This window comes from Mauremys reevesii, linkage group 4 (genome assembly GCF_016161935.1).
Source record: "Mauremys reevesii isolate NIE-2019 linkage group 4, ASM1616193v1, whole genome shotgun sequence".
NCBI classification, from domain to species: Eukaryota; Metazoa; Chordata; order Testudines; family Geoemydidae; genus Mauremys; species Mauremys reevesii.
This window is the reverse complement of record NC_052626.1, coordinates 121,511,723-121,529,863: the sequence shown is the minus strand read 5'-3', so window position 1 is coordinate 121,529,863 and position 18,141 is coordinate 121,511,723. Positions and strand designations below refer to the sequence as shown.

General features: G+C 56.1%; 1 protein-coding gene across 3 annotated transcripts in view; it reads left to right on the top strand.

Annotated features, from left to right (window-relative positions):
* LOC120405189 (copine-5) overlaps positions 1-18,141 on the top strand; it is a 201,430-nt gene that overhangs the window by 49,079 nt on the left and 134,210 nt on the right. For 2 of the 3 annotated variants that reach the window (XM_039538573.1, XM_039538574.1), the window contains exons 4-6: positions 5,021-5,124; positions 5,597-5,636; positions 6,564-6,640. In XM_039538573.1, coding sequence (XP_039394507.1) covers positions 5,021-5,124; positions 5,597-5,636; positions 6,564-6,640 — 221 coding nt within the window. Of the gene's footprint in view, positions 1-5,020; positions 5,125-5,596; positions 5,637-6,563; positions 6,641-11,490; positions 11,684-18,141 lie in introns of those variants that run through there. The other variant, XM_039538581.1, reaches the window with a different exon arrangement.

Here is an 18,141-nt window from a genome sequence, read left to right as displayed (position 1 = left end):
TCTCTCTGGAGCCCCTCACCTGTAGCTAAGCCCTGTGTCTTCCTGGGAAGTCTCCCACCCGCATTCCAGCCAGGTCCAACCCTCCTTAGCTTAGAAAAGCAAATGCCGACCCCCTCCCCCAGGCACAGCACCCGGCATCCGCCTCTCCGTCCCCACCGCACACCCGGAGCCCGGATTCGGCTCCAGCAGTCCCAGGCAGCTCGGAGGCCCAGTTAGCGCAAACCCTGCAGACCTGGCCTCAATAGCTGAGCCAAGTGACGGCTGCGTGCAGGTGACACACTTCGGTGGGAGGAAAGGTAATTTCAGAGCCTTGTCTGAGACAATTGGCTGGCTCGTTAAGGCCCCATCAGCAGCAGATTGTGCAAGCCGAGTGGAGGAGGTGCTGGGACAGTCAATGGGGAGTTGAAACTGTTCTTCATTTAACAGCGAGTCCGCTGGTCCCTCTCCTTGGAACAATCCTTGGCTCCTCAAAGGCACTTGGGCCCCTAATTCCCATTGACTTCAGTGGAATGTAGGAGCCTTTGAGGATCTGGGCTGGGGAGACTTTCCACTGACTTCCCTGGGGTTTGGCTCAGGCCCCTGGCCAGCCAGTGAGAGCAGCGGCAGGTGCACAGGCAGAGGCCATGGGTCTGAGCTGAGTGCTAACCATGGCCCCAGCTCTGACTGGATACATGCTAGCTCAACTGCCAGCTATGGGCTGGCTGCAGGAATCCCTGGATGCGGTCAGACAAAGTGGGCAGAATGACCCCTTGTTGCCTGAGCAGACATGACTCTTGAGTGGGTCACTCATTTTTCTGCATCAGAGGCTACCAGCATCACTGGCCCACTGGGAGCATAATTGTCAGGGGTCACCATCAAACAACTATCAGTTATCCCCAGTGGTACCAGTTATTTCCTATCCTCCGGCCTCACCCATCCCCAGGCAGCTGCCATGGAGGTTCTTGGTCAATGCAGGGACTGACCCCCGCTCACCCCTGCCAGTGAGGCTGACCCGATTCTCAGCAGGGTAAAATCGACATTGCTGCATTTTCTGGAACAGGGGTATTTACACTCGGGGTGGGTCTGGCTCAGTGTTCTTGCACCAGGGGAGGAGAACCCAGAAGTGAAATTGACTAAAGAAAAAACATGAAACTGATCAGTCCCCTGGGGAGAAAGCAGGGAAACCTTGAAAACAGGGGAAGCTAGATTTACACAATTTATTTACATACGCACAGGTGTTTTTAATATACATCCATCCATCCATGGTATTTCTATTCAGCCCATCACTGCCAGATCTCAGCACCCTAAGTCCTTTCCCCACTCTGCCCCAACTCACTGGGTGACCCTGGACAAATCACTTTCCCTTTCTGTGCCTCAGTTTCTCCATCAGTAGGGCTGGGTTAGTGATACTGCACCTACCTGTGCCCCAGGGGAGGGGGCTGTGAGGGTTCTGATGTGTAGCCCAGGCCCCCGGTGGGTGTAAATGGACACAGCGCTATGGAAGGTGATGGAGCTTTGCCAGTTTACACCAGCTCAGGATCTAGCCCAGCATGTGTATTTTGCTCAGGAATTGGGGTATTCACATTGTCATCTTGACACCCCCCCCGCCCAAGGATTTGCAGATGGAATCACCTTGTTTGCACATCAGGGATTCGCTGGAGCATGTTCAAATGCCGCAAAGGTCTCAGTGCCTCTGCCAGAGGCTGGGGACCGATGTGCTGGCTGGGAGCGGAGCAGGGCACGTTACTGCATTGCCATTGTTAGCCAAGAGATTTCAGGATATTAAAGAGTGGGCTCCGCAAACAGCCTGTGTGTGAGCACTAGGTGGGGTGGGAATCCCATTAACCTTTGCTAGCGCCTGCCGCAGCCCCAAGGGTGCGAGGAAACACTTGAGCAGGCTTAGATGTCCCTGCCAGAGGCAGCATCAAACAGGAAGCCCAGGGGCCAGCTCTGGCCACTCAACTCATGTGGCTGCTGGGCCGGGGGGAAGCCCCACTGCCTCAACAGGAGACAGCAGGGTCTGGGTGAGAGAGTGCTGAGTTTGGTGCCCACAGCCTTGGGGTGATTGCTGGCTCAAGGAGAGGTTTGCCATTGACTTCATCAGGGCCAGGAATTCACTCCGGGATCCATTCCTGGCTCTGCTAATGACCTGCTGTGGGAACTTGTGTGACAATGCGGTTCTGGCGGGACCCAGCTGACAGTGCCAATTCAGGACCAATTGCTCAAACAGGGCAGTCACAGCCCAAGGCTGGGGTTTTTCCACCTCTAAGGCAAACCAAACCCACCAGACAGAGGACTTTGGTCTCACCCCACTGGCTAACCACAAGTCACACAAGCAATTTCCATAGACACTCCAGTTTCCCAGTATCACCACCAGTCCCACTCGTCCTGGGGATGAATGGTTATGAAAACCAACACCCCAATAAAAGAAAAAGGTTCTCTGGATCCCAAAGAATCAAGCCCCAGACCCAGGTCAATATACAAATCAGATCTTACCCACAAATCACACTGTTGCCAATCCTTTAGAATCTAAAATCTAAAGGTTTATTCATAAAAGGAAAAAGATAGAGATGAGAGCTAGAATTGGTTAAATGGAATCAATTACATACAGTAATGGCAAAGTTCTTAGTTCAGGCTTGTAGCAGTGATGGAATAAACTGCAGGTTCAAATCAAGTCTCTGGAGTACATCCCCCACTGGGATGGGTCATTCAGTCCTTTGTTCAGAGCTTCAGTTTGTAGCAAAGTTCCTCCAGAGGTAAGAAGCAGCATTGAAGACAAGATGGAGATGAGGCATCAGCCTTTTATTGGCTTTTCCAGGTGTAAGAACCTCTTTGTCCTGTGGCAAATTGCCAGCACTATTATGATGGGTCTCGCGCTTTCTCTTCTTGGGGGGGGGGGTCAGGGCACCATTTCTTGCCCCTAAATTGGTGCCCCACTAGTGTCCTAGAGGAGGGGAGTGGAGAGGGAGGGACCTGGGCCCACCCTCTACTCCAGGTCCCAGCCCTGGGGCCCTGAGGATAGCAGTGAACCACTTGAACTGACAGTTCCTTCCCCTGGGCTACTTCCCTCTCCCGCCCTTCAGCTTGTGGGGGCTTCCTGCCCTCCCTCTGCACAAGCCAGGTGCACCTTACCTAGGGTCTTGGACTTCTTAGCCCACCACAGCACTTCTCCAAACTATCCTCTGCTCCAACACCAATCCTTCCTACTCCTACTCCCACACTGTCTGATTGAAGCAGGGGTCTTTATCATGTGACTGACTGCAGGTGCTCTAATTGGCATCAGGTGCTCTAGTTAATCTATAGCAAACTTTCTTCCCCTTAGAGGGAATAAGGCTCCCTTCTAACCCTCTCCTGCTGCCCTCTGGCCATGCTGTATCACAGTCCTTACTGTGGAAAATTACAGCAAAATGGAGTCTGGAGTCAAACGGGCAAGTCCCTGTATACTTTGCTGAGTTACAAGGCGTATCTGCCTTCTCTCAGTGGGTCAATGGTCCTTAATGGGCCATCAAGCCAGCTAGGCAGAGCTAACACCAACTTGTCTGGGATGTCTCCCAGAAGCATAGCATAAGTTTGAAGTACAGACAGTATAGAGCCAATATTCATAACTTCAACTAAAAATGACAGATGCATACAGACAGCATAATCATAACCAGCAACCCATAACCTGGTCTTAGACACCTTATATGACCCCCTTTACATAAGTTTTGGTGCCACTACAGGACCTTAGTTGTAACCATGTTCTATATGGTCCTAGATTATATCAATAACATCATACCTTGGTCAAGTCATTTCCCCTCTCTGGGTCTCTGCTTCCATTCCCACCCTCCTGCAGTCTTGTCTGTTTGTGTTGCCAGCTCTGCGGGGCGGGGACACTCTCTGGTGTGCGAATGTACAGCCCCGAGCACAATGGGACCCTGGTCCCAGTCGCAGCCACTAGGTGCAAGTGTAATGCTGCTGCTGCTGCTAAGGGCAGTGAGTCTGCATCCCTGACGTCTGTGTGTGCCCCTCCGAACACTCAAGCACTGTGTCCCCAGTGTGCCCTTGGGACGCTGCTACATGCACAGGTGGGCCCTGATGCCCAAGGTGCCTGAGAAAACCCCGAGTTCCTCCCCCTCTTTTCTGAGTAGGGCAATGTGCTGCTGGTATCTCCCCACTGGAGAGCGGAGCTGAACTCCAGTTTAGATCACACGTGACATGAATGTGAAGCTCTTGAATTCTTACCCCCACTGAGGGGCACCAGTGGAGCTGGGGGTGGGGGAGCCCAGGGCTGGGATGGCAGGGGCTGCAGGTCGGGAGTAGGGGCACCAGCAGAGCTGTGTGTGTGGGGAGCCTAGGGCAGGTATAGCAGGGGGCTGCGGGTCGGGAGTGAGGGGCATCAGCATCTCTCGCCAGTTCCAGGATCATGCTCCTGGTGTCTTTTTCCCTTTAATTGACGCTGCTGCTGGCTCTGGCTCTGGATTCTCTCTGGAGTGGCTCTTGGTGCAGACCCCAATCCCGCAGCCTTTAGTACTAGCTGCATGCACCTATGGCTCCCATGCCTATTCTGGGCTTTGTCTCGCCCTGAGAAGCCATGTATTTGCAGCTGATGGGAGAGGTGTGCGAGTCCACCCAGCTATTCTGTGCTCAGGGGGACACATGACGTATAATTAACAGCTGCTTAATTGATGTGCCTTGGGGCTTAATCACAGAGGCTCCTGAACTCTCCCCACGTGGGCTCTGTGCCAGGGCAGCTGCCTGCGCCAGCACCATTGTGGCTTGAGCCAGAAATTAGCAGCTGAAGACACCAAGAGGTGCTTGCCCCCTCAATGAGTCTCTCTTCCCCCAGCCTCTGTTCCTCCCTCCTTGTCTCCTGGCACGCTGGGTTCTCCCCTCTCCTGGCTGGGAAAGGTCAGAGGGGTGGGCAGCTGCCAGCTCTCAATCTTAGGCTTAGTCTAACTGTGCCCATTGAAGCCCAGAACTGGGGTCCTTGACTCTGCTCCCCGGGTGCTCCTGGGCCCTGAGGACGCCACCCCAGCTAACTAGCGTCTCTCTCGCCCTGCAGTTTGGCAGGACCGAGGTCATCGACAACACCCTGAACCCCGACTTCGTGCGCAAGTTCATCCTCGACTACTTCTTCGAAGAGAAACAGAGCCTGCGCTTCGACCTGTGAGTGCCGGGGCCGGCCCTGCAGAGCGGGGGGGATGGGAGGCTCTGAGGGGAAAATGGCAAATGCTGCATCTCAGGGAAGACCCTACAATAACAACCCCACATGGGCACAGCGAGAGACTCTGGCTGGGGCTTTCCTCAGGTGCTCAAATCCCATTCACATTCAGTGAGAGCCTGTCCTGACGTCCTGTGTGACAGCTCAGTGGTGCACTGGCCTGGTGCATGGTGGGGAACATCCCCGTGCGTATCACGGTCAGATCTCCCAGCCCCGGCTGCTGGAAAGCGACTCCCCAGCCTAGCCCACAGCCTGGGTGCTCCTGTGGAATGTGGGAGACCCCGGTTCAAAGCCCTGCCCCCAAGCAGGAGGCTGTGCGCTGCCCCAGGAGCTGCCTGGTGGTGATGGGGAGTGCCAGGCCCTACCGGAGTGGGGGCTATGGCCATGCGTCATGTGGTTTTTCCTCCCGCCCCGCAGGTACGATGTGGATTCCAAAAGCCCCGACCTCTCGAAGCATGTGAGTAAGAGCATGTTCCCTGCCCCCCGCTGCTCTCATCCCTCCTGCCCTGCCCCTGTCCAGCCTAGTGCCCCACCGGGGACCCGGGCTGCCAAGGGTGTGAAGCTGGGTCCAGAGGGACGCACCCTATGGCTCCCCAGCCCATGATCCCTGGGGCATGGGCACCAGGATTTGGATGAGCAGGTGCCTAGAGCCTGAGGGTAGAGATGGCTCTCCGTGGGGGGCAGATGAGCTGTCCTGTGTAAATAGCCAGGCCATGCCAGGCTGCATCGCCAGCTTCCCAGGGCACTTCCCACCTGCAGCAAGGATTGTCCTGTGTGCCCATGTCATTTGCCCGGGCATAGGGCCCTCAGATGTGCCCACGGTGTGGCTGCAGCCTGTCATGCTAGCAGGGGCCAGCAGGGGAGCCGGGAGTCTGTGGATCTACATTTGGGCCCATCTCATCTGTACGTTTACACTGAGACCCCAGGCTGCCAGATTCAAAAGGCCCATTACTAGTAGCATTAATGGGAAATCCCAGTCGCAGAGCTTTGTGACACAGGCTCCCTAGTAGTGGGGCAGGAGGTGCTATGACCATCCTGGGGGGTGGGACTTCCTGTGTTCCCTCCTCGCACTTCCTGCTGTCTCCATGGAAACCTAAGATGATTCCCCCTCCCGCTGCAGATAAATCACTATTTGCATTGCAAAATTTTGCCATACAAAGAACCAGTTTCCCAGGCACCAAATGCACAAACATTTTCCCATCTATCCCAGGCTGGAATTCTCCCCAGAACACCTCCCTTTGGTGCAAAGGTGCCTTTGCCCTGTGAGGACCCATTCTCACAAAAACCGAATGGTTTGCTCCTGCTCCAGCAGGGCTGATGTGTTGAGGGGTCTGGGCGGAGAATCCGGATTCTTGATGCTCATCATGGTCCTTTGCCCTGCCAGGATTTCCTGGGCCAGGCGTTCTGCACACTGGGGGAGATCGTCGGCTCGGCAGGAAGCCGCCTGGAGAAGCCACTGACGTGAGTGCTGGGAGCGCGCAGGGCAAAGGGTGCGTGCGTGTGGGGCCAGCAGGGCAGGGGCAGGCGGCTTGGACCTTCACGGTGCCCTGTGCTGCTCAAAGCTCCAGGGGTTAACAAGGAAGGCGGCTCAGTGGAGTCACTTCTGATTTACATGGGGGAGAGCAATGTGGGAACCAGGCCCAGTGGATTACTCCTGGTTTACACTGGGGTGAGCGCGAGGGGAATCAGGCCAGTGGGCTACTCCTGGTTTACACTGGGGTGAGTGTGAGGGGAATCGGGCCTATGGGTTACTCAGGGGTTACACCTGGTGGCTGAGGGGGGACCAGGTGCTGTGTTTGTCTGTACCGTGTAGAGTCAGGAACAAGATTCACAGCCACTGTGGACTGCTGGAGACGGGATCATACAACATCGTCCTGGTGACTCTCCCCTGGTTCCCCCCTTGCTTCTCATTCCCTGAGGTCCTGATATGATCAGTCCAGAGCCAGCAGGTGTTTTCCTCCTGTGCTTGGCCTCTGGCGGACAGGTGAGGCTTTGCTAGCTTGGGCAGCGCGAGGCTGAGGGTGTAAATAGGACTGAAAGACTGAGGGCTGGCCTGTGTCCCCTGCTGTAAATCCAGAGCAACTCGGGCTCTACTGCGCTCGTCCACCTGCCCCTTCTCTCCCCGACTGCTGGCCTCCACCTGCCTTTGCCTCATACGCCCAGTGGCCAGAACCACACCGGCCGCCTTGGCCCAGCGCTGCCAGGGCCAGCAAGGTACCTTGGGAATGAGTCAGTATCAGGTGCTCCGGGTGGGAGGGGGAAAGGATGGGCCAGGGGTTCATGAGCCCTGAGTCCTAGTGCCGGCTCCTCCCCAAACTCCCTGGGTAAGTCACTAGCCTGGCTGCGCTGTGCTCCCAGCTGTGCATGGGGGACAGTGCCCTGCATGAGGGGTGTGTGAATTCTTACACTAGAGAATAGGGGTTGGGAGGCACCACGGCGCTAGGGACCAGCGATCAGTCGCTAGGCATCTATGTGGGGATAATGCAATTCCCCAAGGGTCACCATGGCAACCTCTGCTGGATTTCTGGGCATCTTCAGCCACTGAAAAGGACTCTGGTGTTGAAAGCTGATCTGACGTATGCTGTTCACTGCTCCTTGCCGATGGACAAAGGAGACCTTGAGGGGGGTGATATGAGGTGTTTGGTTTTTTCCCTTTGAAATCTTGGCAATGTCAAGCCTGGCTTTCCCAGCTTTTGTGGGATATCTCCTCAGGGGACCCAGAGCTGTGGATTGGGTACCTGAAACTGACAGAGCGGTGGTGCCAAGACATTAACAAAGATCACTTTTTTCCAAGTGTTTATCAGGCATTTGAGTTAAATACTCATTAACCCCCTCAAAAAGCGCTTCGACCAGCCTGACCAACTGTCCCTTCTCCCCTCAGTGGCCGAAGTTTCATTTCCTTGGTACCTGCAAAGTTATAATCCTGCTAGCTTTCCAGCCATCCCGAGAGACCACTAGGCAAAACTGGGTAGGGTGGATGAGACCTGAATTTCTAATGTAACAAACAAGCAGGCAAATCTTTTAGAAAACACTTTTTAGACCTTCTTTGTCTGATAGGAAATGCCCAATTCCCCTGCTGCGGACCACTCCAGGGCTAATTAACCAAGTCAGGCAGCAGAGTCATTCTTCCTGGGGCCTTTCCCGCCCCTGCACAGCATCAGTGGAGCTGGCAAATGCCTGGTGCCAGGCCGGCATGTGGAGCTGACAGTGCTGGGGTGTCAGTCCCAGGTGGAGCAGGGCCTTGCTGACCTGTGTCGGAGGCAGGAAGCGCGTGTGGCTTGCTTTGAAATGGGAGGTGGGACTGGTCTCCCCAGCTGTGCCCGCCTGTCCATCACAGCAGAGGAGAGAGAGCCCTGGATGTCAGCCACCCGCATGAGGCCTGAGAAGCCTGCCATCCGCTGCTCCCTGTGCAGGGTGGGTGTGTCTGGCACTGGCTGTCACTCTGCTGCAGGATGTCCCTCCGGGTTTCCCTGCACCTCCCCAGGCCTGATCGACCAAGCATAGCGCTGTGTCGCACCATGAAGCAGTCTCCTGGCTCTAGATGTGCAGGGAAAGAGGGGCCAATGGTCAGGACCTGGCTCCAATTCCCTGCTCAGCCCTGGACTCGCGTGTGACCTAGGCAAGTCACGCAGGGTTTGTCTCCGTCTGACCTGCTCACGCCACCCCCTGAAAATAGCAGGGTGGCTCGGGCCAGCTGCCCACGTACTGGCTCAGCTGGGATTGCAGCTCAAGCAGAGCTGGTGTGGGTCTGTCTAGGCCAGCTGAGAATCCCACCTCCCCCTTAGTCTGTCTGTGCTAGACCCCCACGTCTCCACTGGGGTAACAGCTCTGTCCTGGGGCACAGGCTGGAGGAGGGGAAAGATTGTGACCTGCTCAGATACTGCAGTGACTGGGACAGTGGAAACACCACCAGCGGGTGGCCAGGTCCTGAGATGGACTAAATCCATCTGACCCCTCAGGATCGGTCACTGATTGCAATGGACCTGACCCCATTTACAGCTGGCCCCCCTAGTGCTGCTGCCATTCAGGGAAGGGGGATCTGTTTCCCTGGAGAGGAGTGTTTTCTATTTGAAATGCCCTGGATGGCTCAGCGTCCCTGCTGCTCCTGGCACCCCCCAAGGGACCCGCAGATCAGACCCAGAGGATTGTCACGGTGCTTAATAAGAACAGTTCTGGGGAGCGGGGTGAGGCAGAGAGGGGGCTGCATGGCAGGTAACCTCATTTAGCACCCGCAGCTGGTGCCGGCCTGGAGTTACGGGGGAGGGGAAGGAATTTCTCTCTTTTAAGGCTACCTGCAACCCTTCAGAATTGCTCCTGGTGGGTTCGTTTCACTCCAGCTAGCAGGAGCTTGCATTAGATCAGCTGAGAATTCCCTGTGGCAGGCGGGGGCTTTGCTGCCCTCACTGATGGACTGGACGCAAAATTCTGTTTATTGCATGTGTGTGAGAGCGAGCAAGAGAGCACCTGTGTGTGTGCATGTGTGTGTGCATGCGTGTGTCTATGTGTGTGCATGTGTGTGTGTGCATGTGTGTTCATGTGCATGGGTGTGTGCGTGCATGGGTGTGTGACACACAACGTACCATTAGTGGCTGTTATTATTATACATATTTATTTGGAGCCCATTTGGACACCTCCCAAAGCTTAATTTGAGCTGGCTAAGATGTTGCTGAGACAGAGCAAACCCCCTGCTGGGTGCAGTGTTCCCAGCCAGCAGGGATTAATCCACTGGCAAGGCCAGAAGAGCTTGCAGTTCTTTTGGAGAGGGGCAGGTTCCTGTCAATCTATTGCTGGGCTCCCCAGCAGCTCACAAACACTGGTGAAATAACCGTCAATGCCAGTGGTACAGATGGGGAAACTGAGGCTCAGAGACGTGGTCAGGGTCACACGGGAATCCTGATGCCCCAAGTCCCAGCACAGTGCCTTAATGACTGAACCATCCTTCCTCCTTTTCCCACCCCTGTCCCCCAACAGATCTCTGAGGCTGGGGCCTGCTCCACCATCAGCCCTGCCCTGGCATGCTTGCCCCAGTGAGAGCACACACAAGCCTGTCTGGGGGAGCGTGTGGGACTGAGCTGCAAGTGCTGGGCAGGGCTGTAACCATTCACTGGAGTAAGAGACCTACCTGCCTTGGGTCTCCTGGCCGGCTTCCAGACCTGCCAGGCCATCACAGCAGGGCAGCCTTCCTCAGCCCAGCATCCCCGTCCCCTGCCTGCCAGCACTGCCTCCCACACCTGACCTCCACGCCAGCCCCTGCTTCTCCTGACCCCATCCACTGGATGGTGCACAGCCAGGACATCCCAATGGGCAGGGTCGTGCAGAGCACATAGCCTGGCCTGGGGTGGTGAGCGTGCAGGGAGGTGGGCAGGGAGCCAGCCCAGCCATGGTGTGTGGAGGGTTTGTGGACTCTGGCCGCTGTTGGGTTTTTCAGTAACACTCGCCCAGTGCTCGCTCCCCAAAAGACGTTTTACAAAGCGACCAAAACTGTTTCGACAGGAAGCCAAGGGATGGGATCCTGCAGGGCACAGAGATGGGAGCATCACTGTGAGCCACCTGCCTGCCCTGCAGCTGGGAGTGTATTCAGAAAGGTGGGCGACATGAACTCACATTAAACTAGCTTCCTGGCTCTGCAGGCTGGGAAGAGTCTTGGTAAAATGACCAGTTCCCTGGGGCCTGGTTGGGGCTGGAGACAGCCAGCTTGAGGGAAGGGGAACCTTCCCCAGTCACTTTCTCGGCCCCAGCCCCAGCCCCAGCTTGGCCCGTCCCGTCCCCTTTCAGCTCTAAGGCCAGTTATGGTCATTATCTATCTATCTATGTGATAGGGCCACCTCCCCACGTGGCCAGCCTTGCCCTGCCTGCCACGTTTCACCTGGGACATGGGGACACACCCTGATGCACTGCAGTAGCCTGAGCAGTCCCATGGTAGCTGCAGAAACACTCATATTTCCCAGGCTAGGTCTGACATCCCAGAAGGCTGGAATCTCTCTGCGCTCCTGCCCCTCACTGTGTGGGGGGCCAGCACTCCCAGAGCCAGCCCCCCAGTGAATGGCGCTGCTCTTCTGATGAGCTGCTAGTACATGCAGAGCCTCTTTCCATCCAGACTTGGCTAATCAAAGGGAGCAGACAAGGCCGTGGATTTGCCCTGTACAAGCTGGATCACGAGCTCTGCCTGCATCTCCAGGAGGTGTCGGCAGGTCTTTGATGACCCGCTCACATGGGGAACGTGCTGCAGGTGCCGGGAGAGTTCAGAGGCTCTGGCTGCAAAGCAGCTGGCCCAGCAGCTCAGCAGGGATTGCTTTCTCTTTGTCTCCTAGGCTGTGATTTTGTACTGACAGTTTCAGGAGGCGGCTGCCTGGGGACAGCAGGTTCCTGAGAGGCTGCAGAACATAACTGGCCTCCTTGTTTTGAGCATCGGTTCTGTCCACGAGCGCTGTTATAGCGCCGCACAGCAAAGCTCTGAGACTCAGACCGAGAACTTGTTATGAATCTGTTCCACGCCGCGTGGCCATCCACCCAGCCAAAGTCCCAAGCACGGTGTCAAGCCTGGGGAGGACTCTCCGGGGAGCAGGCTGCTGCTCCCTTTGCCTGGCATAGCTTCCTCTGCATCCCTCAGGACAGTGTCCTCACTGTGCGAGTCGTCTCCTCTGCATCCGCTGCTGTCTGGAACTGCCTCTCTGCACCACCTGGCTTCACTCCCTCACTCTGACCTACCTATCAGGGGCCTAGCACCTCGGCACCTAACCTGTGTCCTCCCCTAGGAGCCAGGCAGGCTGATGCCTCTGACACCCCCCACCTGTGCATGGAAGAGTCCCTGCCTCTGGCTCACAGCACTTGGATGCGGAGCCCCCAGTGTGGCTGCTGCAGGCGGGGGCGCCTGCAGGACACCCAGTGCAGGATGGCACCACATGGCAGCTCATGGGGCCAAAGGCCTAGGGCGGGAATGGCCAGCTCAGCTGATTGGCAGGTTCTTATTTACACCCAGCTCAGATCAGGAGTGACTGCAAGTCGTTGCCATCCCGTGCCTGTTTGGTGGCCCCTGCACGTAATGAGTGTGCTGGGTCTCAGACCATTGACTCATGGCAGGTGTCCCCAGCAGAAAAATGACCAGACACTAATTAGCCTTCTTCCCGGCTAAGCTGGGAGACCGTCTCCCCGCTCGTCCCTTCCAGGGCCGGGGGTGGTGGGGGACATACAGGCAGCAGGCAGGGGCAGGGCTGAAGGAAGCTGTGCCAACCTGTGCCCATGCCAGGGCTGTCAGTCTGGAACCCAGCACCAGCACTAAATTCACCCATGTCACAAACCCAACTGGTTTCTGGGATTCTCCTTCTGTTAATTTCTGGTCCCTAGAAGAGCAGCAGATGGTTTGTTAATACCCGCCCCAGCCCGGCCCGATCCCCAGCCCCAGCCTAGCCCCAGCCCTAGCCCCAGCTTGTCCGTCCTGTTCCCAGCCCCAGCCCCAGCCCTGGCCCTAGCCCCAGCCTGGACCGGCCTGGCCCCAGCCCCAGCCCCAGCTCGGCCCGGCCTCGGCCCCAGCCCCAGCCCCAGCCCCAGCCCCAGCTTGGCCCGGCCTCGGCCCCAGCCCCAGCTTGGCCCGGCCTCGGCCCCAGCCCCAGCCCCACCCCCACACCCAGCCCCAGCTTGCCCGGCCCCGGCCCCAGCCCCAGCCCCAGCCCCAGCCCCAGCCCCAGCTTGGCCCCGGCCTCGGCCCCAGCCCAGCCCCAGCCCCAACCCCAGCCCCAGCTTGGCCCGGCCTCGGCCCCAGCCCCAGCCCCGGCCCTGGCCCTAGCCCCAGCCTGGACCGGCCTGGCCCCAGCCCCAGCCCCAGCCCCAGCCCCAGCCCCAGCCCCAGCCCCAGCTTGGCCCGGCCTCGGCCCCAGCCCCAGCCCCAGCCCGGCTGATTCCAGAGGCTTTCCCAGCTCCTTGGATTTATTTGTCTTTCAGGCTCCTCTACTTAACGCCCCTCCCCATCTAACTCCACAGTAAATGTCCCACACGCCTCCTTGGATTGATTGGATTCCCTTGCTCGGCAGCCATTTGTCACCAGAGTCTCTTTGGGGGATTCATTTCGCCGACAGAAATAAAACTCTCCTGTGCCCCTGGAGCCTAACTCTGCATTTCAGGCGTCAGCAGCCAACAACACCAACAGCCCAATTTGCTGGGGAGCTGAGCTCCTGGAGGCAGGATCGGGCCCCTGAGGCAGCAGGGTTGTATGGGGTGCAGGTACATTGGGCTCCTTAATGAGCTTGGCTTCTCGTAAGCAGGGGAGGTTGAGAGCGTCTCGAGCAGCCTAGAGGTGACGCATTGAACGAGGGTGTCGGGAGCTGGGACGATCCTGCCAGGACCTCGGAACCTGCCAAAGCCTCCAGCAGGGCCCAGGCTGCCCAGGGCAGAGGATTCGATGTCAGAGCAGAGGGGCACATGCAGGAAAGCTGACAGCTCATTATATCAACAGCTGCTTCTGCTCTCCTCCAGCTGAGCACACTCCCCTCTCTGACCTGGAACTGGCTCCCCTGCCCCTTAGCTCACGGCCCCCCTGCTCTGACCACTTGCTGGCGCTGCCTGTGTAAGTCCTATTCCAATAAAAGGGGCATGCATCTGAGAGCTGTGAGAGGACCGCGAATGCCCGGTGCTGCTGGCGGGCATGTGCCACGTGCTGCCTTGTGATGCGGCATGCTGGCTGCAGAGCTCCTGGCCGTGCCCCTTACAAGTCCATTACCAGGGCTCAATGTTAACCAATAACTCGGGGCGTCCAGGCCGTGGGGCACAAAGGTGTTTGTATGTGGTGGGAGGGCAGGGCTAGGGGGTTCACTCATTTCACATGTGTCCGGGGCCCTGGGAGGGCGAGGGGAAGTCAGTCGGGCTTGAGAATAAGACGCTGGATGTTCCTGTCCCTGCCCTGAGTGCAGGTGAGCCGTGTATAGTGGGGGCTCTGGGAGCTAAATTTGTACAGTCCAGAAAAAGGAGGAGGGAGGACGGGGTCTGAGCAGTAGCTAAAAATACCTGCCAGGTAACAATGTGAGCACGGGAAGGGAATTACTCACTGTCTCTGGAGCAATGGCCTGCTGCCAAGGACAAGAGGAGCGAGGAGAGGCTGGGGGCAGGGATGGTATAAATGGGCCTGAAGAATCAAAGGTGTTACTGTGACCCTGTCAGTGTCCAATGGTGTTACACGAGGGTCAGAGTGGTGCACACGCGACTCACCAGTTCAGTCCATGGCAAAGACGCCCCTCAAAACCCCTCCAGCCCTTTAGTGAAGAGACAGAACAGAAGGGAAAGCAGGGAAAGCCTTGGCAATGGAAAATCAGCCCTGCCTTGGAACACCCTCTGCCATGCCCTCCCCCGTCAGCTGGAACCCCCCTTGCCTGACAGCAAAGGTTGTGTCTGCACTGTGCACCTTACAGTGGCACAGCTGTGCCTCTGAAGTCTTGCCGCTGCAAGGCACACAGGGTAGCCGCTCTTTGTCGGCAGGAGCGAGCTCTCCTGCCAACCAGATACAACCACCCCCAACAAGGGGTGGCGGCTTTGTCGGCGGGAGAACGTCTCCGCACTGGCGCTTTTCGTTGGTAAAACTTTGTTGGTTGGGGTGTGGTTTTATTTGTTCGTTGGGGTGGGGAGAGCTGCGAAGGGCGGTACCGACAGGGTGGAGCTGGCTCAGCCTGGGTGATCCAAGGGGATGGGGGAAGGCAGAGTCTCACCTCATGGCTAATGCCGAGGGCATCTGGGCTCAAGTCTGTGTTCTGCAACTGACTCCCCGTGTGACTGTGGGCAAGTCACTGCCCTGTTCCGTGCCTCAGTTTCTACAGTCTGTGAAATGGGGATGCTGCTGCTGGCCTGGTTCCCATGGGATTCATTCATTAATGTTTGTAAAGGGCTTTGACCTCTTGGTGTAAATCAGCAAAGCTCCATTGACTTCTGTAGACTACCCCAGGTGCAGATCTGGCCCTGTGATTTTCTGAAGGAGGGGCAAGTGAGGGCTCTGCCTTGCACTTCAGAATCATAGAATCATAGAATCTCAGGGTTGGAAGAGACCTCAGGACGTCATCTAGTCCAACCCCCTGCTCAAAGCAGGACCAACCCCAACTAAATCATACCAGCCAGGGCTTTGTCAAGCCAGGCCTTAAAAACCTCTAATGATGGAGATTCCACCACCTCCCTAAGTAACCGATTCCAGTGCTTCACCACCCTTCTAGTGAAATAGTGTTTCCTGATATCCAACCTAGACCTCCCCCACTGCAACTTGAGACCATTACTCCTTGTTCTGTCATCTGCCACCACTGAGAACAGCTGAGCTCCATCCTCTTTGGAACCCCCCTTCAGGTAGTTGAAGGCTGCTGTCAAATCCCCCTCACTCTTCTCTTCTGCAGACTAAATAACCCCAGTTCCCTCAGCCTCTCCTCATAAGTCATGTGCCCCAGCCCCCTAATCATTTTTGTTGCCCTCCGCTGGACTCTCTCCAATTTGTCTACATCCTTTCTGTAGTGGGGGGCCCAAAACTGGATGCAGTACTCCAGATGTAGCCTCACCAGTGCTGAATAGAGGGGAATAATCACTTCCTTTGATCTGCTGGCAGTGCTCCTACGAATACAGCCCAATATGCCGTTAGCCTTCTTGGCAACAAGGGCACACTGCTGACTCATATCCAGCTTCTCATCCACTGTAATCCCCAGGTCCTTTTCTGTACAATTGCTGCTTAGCCAGTCGGTCTCCAGCCTGTAGTGGTGCATGGGATTCTTCCGTCCTAAGTGCAGGACTCTGCATTTGTCCTTGTTGAACTTCATCAGATTTCTTTTGGCCCAATCCTCCAATTTGTCTAGGTCACTCTGTATCCTATCCCTACCCTCCAGCTTATCTAACTCTCCCCCCAGCTTAGTGTCATCCACGAACTTGCTGAGGGTGCAGTCCATCCCATTATCCAGATCATTAATGAAGATGTTGAACAAAACTGACCCAAGACAGTCCCCTGGGGCACTCCACTTGAAACCAGCTGCCAACTAGATATCGAGCCGTTGATCACTACCCATTGAGCCCAACGGTCTAGCCGGCTTTCTATCCACCTTATAGTCCATGCTTCTTGAACTTGCTGACAAGAATATTGTGGGAGACCATATCAAAAGCTTTGCTAAAGTCAAGGAATAACACGTCCACTGCTTTCCCCTCATCCACAGAGCCAGTTATCTCATCATAGAAGGCAATCAGGTTGGTCAGGCAGGGAGTCTGTAGTTCCCCGGGTTCTCCTTCTTGCCTTTTTTAAAGATGGGCACTATATTTGCCTTTTTCCAATCATCCGGGATCTCCCCTGATCACCATGAGTTTTCAGAGATAACAGCCAATGGCTCTGCAATCACATCAGCCAACTCCCTCAGAACCCTTGGATGCATTGGATCTGGAACCATGGACTTGTGCATGTCCAGCTTTTCTCAATAGTCCTTAACCTGTTCTTTCACCACTGACGGCTGCTCACCTCCTCCCCATATTGTGATGTCCAGTGCAGCAATTTGGGAGCTGACCTTAGCTGTGAAGACCGAGGCAAAAAAAGCATTGAGTTACTTTAGCTTTTTCCACATAATCTGTCACTAGGTTGCCTCCCCCATTCAGTAAGGGTCCCACACTTTCCCTGACCTTCTTGTTGCTAGCATACCTTCTTGTTACCTTTTACATCCCTTGCTAGTTGCAACTCCATTTGTGCCTTGGCCTTCCTGATTACACCCCTGTATGCTCTAGCAATATTTTTATACTCCCCCCTAGTCATCTGACCAAATTTCCACTTCTTGTAAGCTTCCTTTTTGAGTTTAAGCTCACCGAAGATTTCACTGTTAAGCCAATCTGTTCGCCTGCCATATTTGCTATTCTTTTTGCACATTGGGATGGTTTGTTCATGCTCCCTCAATAAGGCTTCTTTAAAATACAGCCAGCTCTCCTGGACTCCTTTCCCCCTCATATTAGCCCCCCAGCCATGCCTCCAGCCCCGTGCTTCCTGCCCAGTGTAGGAACCCTGGCGCCTGCCAAAGCATTTGGATGGCTGCTGGAGACAGGCTGGTGAGCTTGCCAAGGTCCCAGGAGTTTAACCCCTGGCAAACGCACAGGTTCTGCCACCTTCTTTTGTGATCTTATCTCCCACATCTGAAGCATTCCCGTTGGGCTCAGTCAGTGAGTGTCCATGGATAGAGAGCAGAGCTCCACAGAGACAGAGGGATGGGGGGGGGGCAGGTCTGCAATGCACCATTCTCCATCCTTGCTGCCCGGCTGAGTTGGGGGCGCAGCTCAGTGCCAGGCTTCTCGGCAGCTCTGCCCTGGCTCTGCAGTGCACTTCCCACCCCCTTTGGATCCCATCCTGTAGTCGTCCCCACATGGGGGCCTTTAGTTCCCCACATGGGCCCCAGAATCCTTTGCAGCAGCATCTCTGAGGGGGTGCTGGGTCAGCCAGCAGCAGGCAGGGCTCTGGAATCTGCCACTTTCGGAGACTCCTTGGTGGCCTCTGCAGTTGGTGGAACTGAACTGGGGTGGGGGTCCCTTTCGGGGGTGGGAGTGAGATGGGCAGACAGGGTGTCACGGAGTGGGGGAAGTCAGGGCCCTGCACCCCTCTTCCTGCGATTCACTGTGACTCTCAGCCAGCCAGTAAAACAGAAGATTTATTAGACAACAGGAACACAGTCCCAAGCAGAGCTTGTAGGTACAACCAGGACCCCTCAGTCAAGTCCTTCTGTGGGGGATTAGGGAGCTTAGCCCCCAGCTTTGGGGATCCCTGCGTTTCACCACCCAGCCCAAAACTGAAAGCAAAACCTCCTGTAGCCGTCTCTCTCCCCCTTCCCCCAGCTCCTCCCCTCCCTTTGTCCAGTTTCTGGGGCAAAGGTGTCACCTGGCACCACCCCCCTCCTGGCTCAGGTTACAAGCTCAGGTTACTCTCAAGTAAAATCATCCCCTGCTATCCCATCCCCATTGCAGACAGTCCCAGTAAAACTAGACGA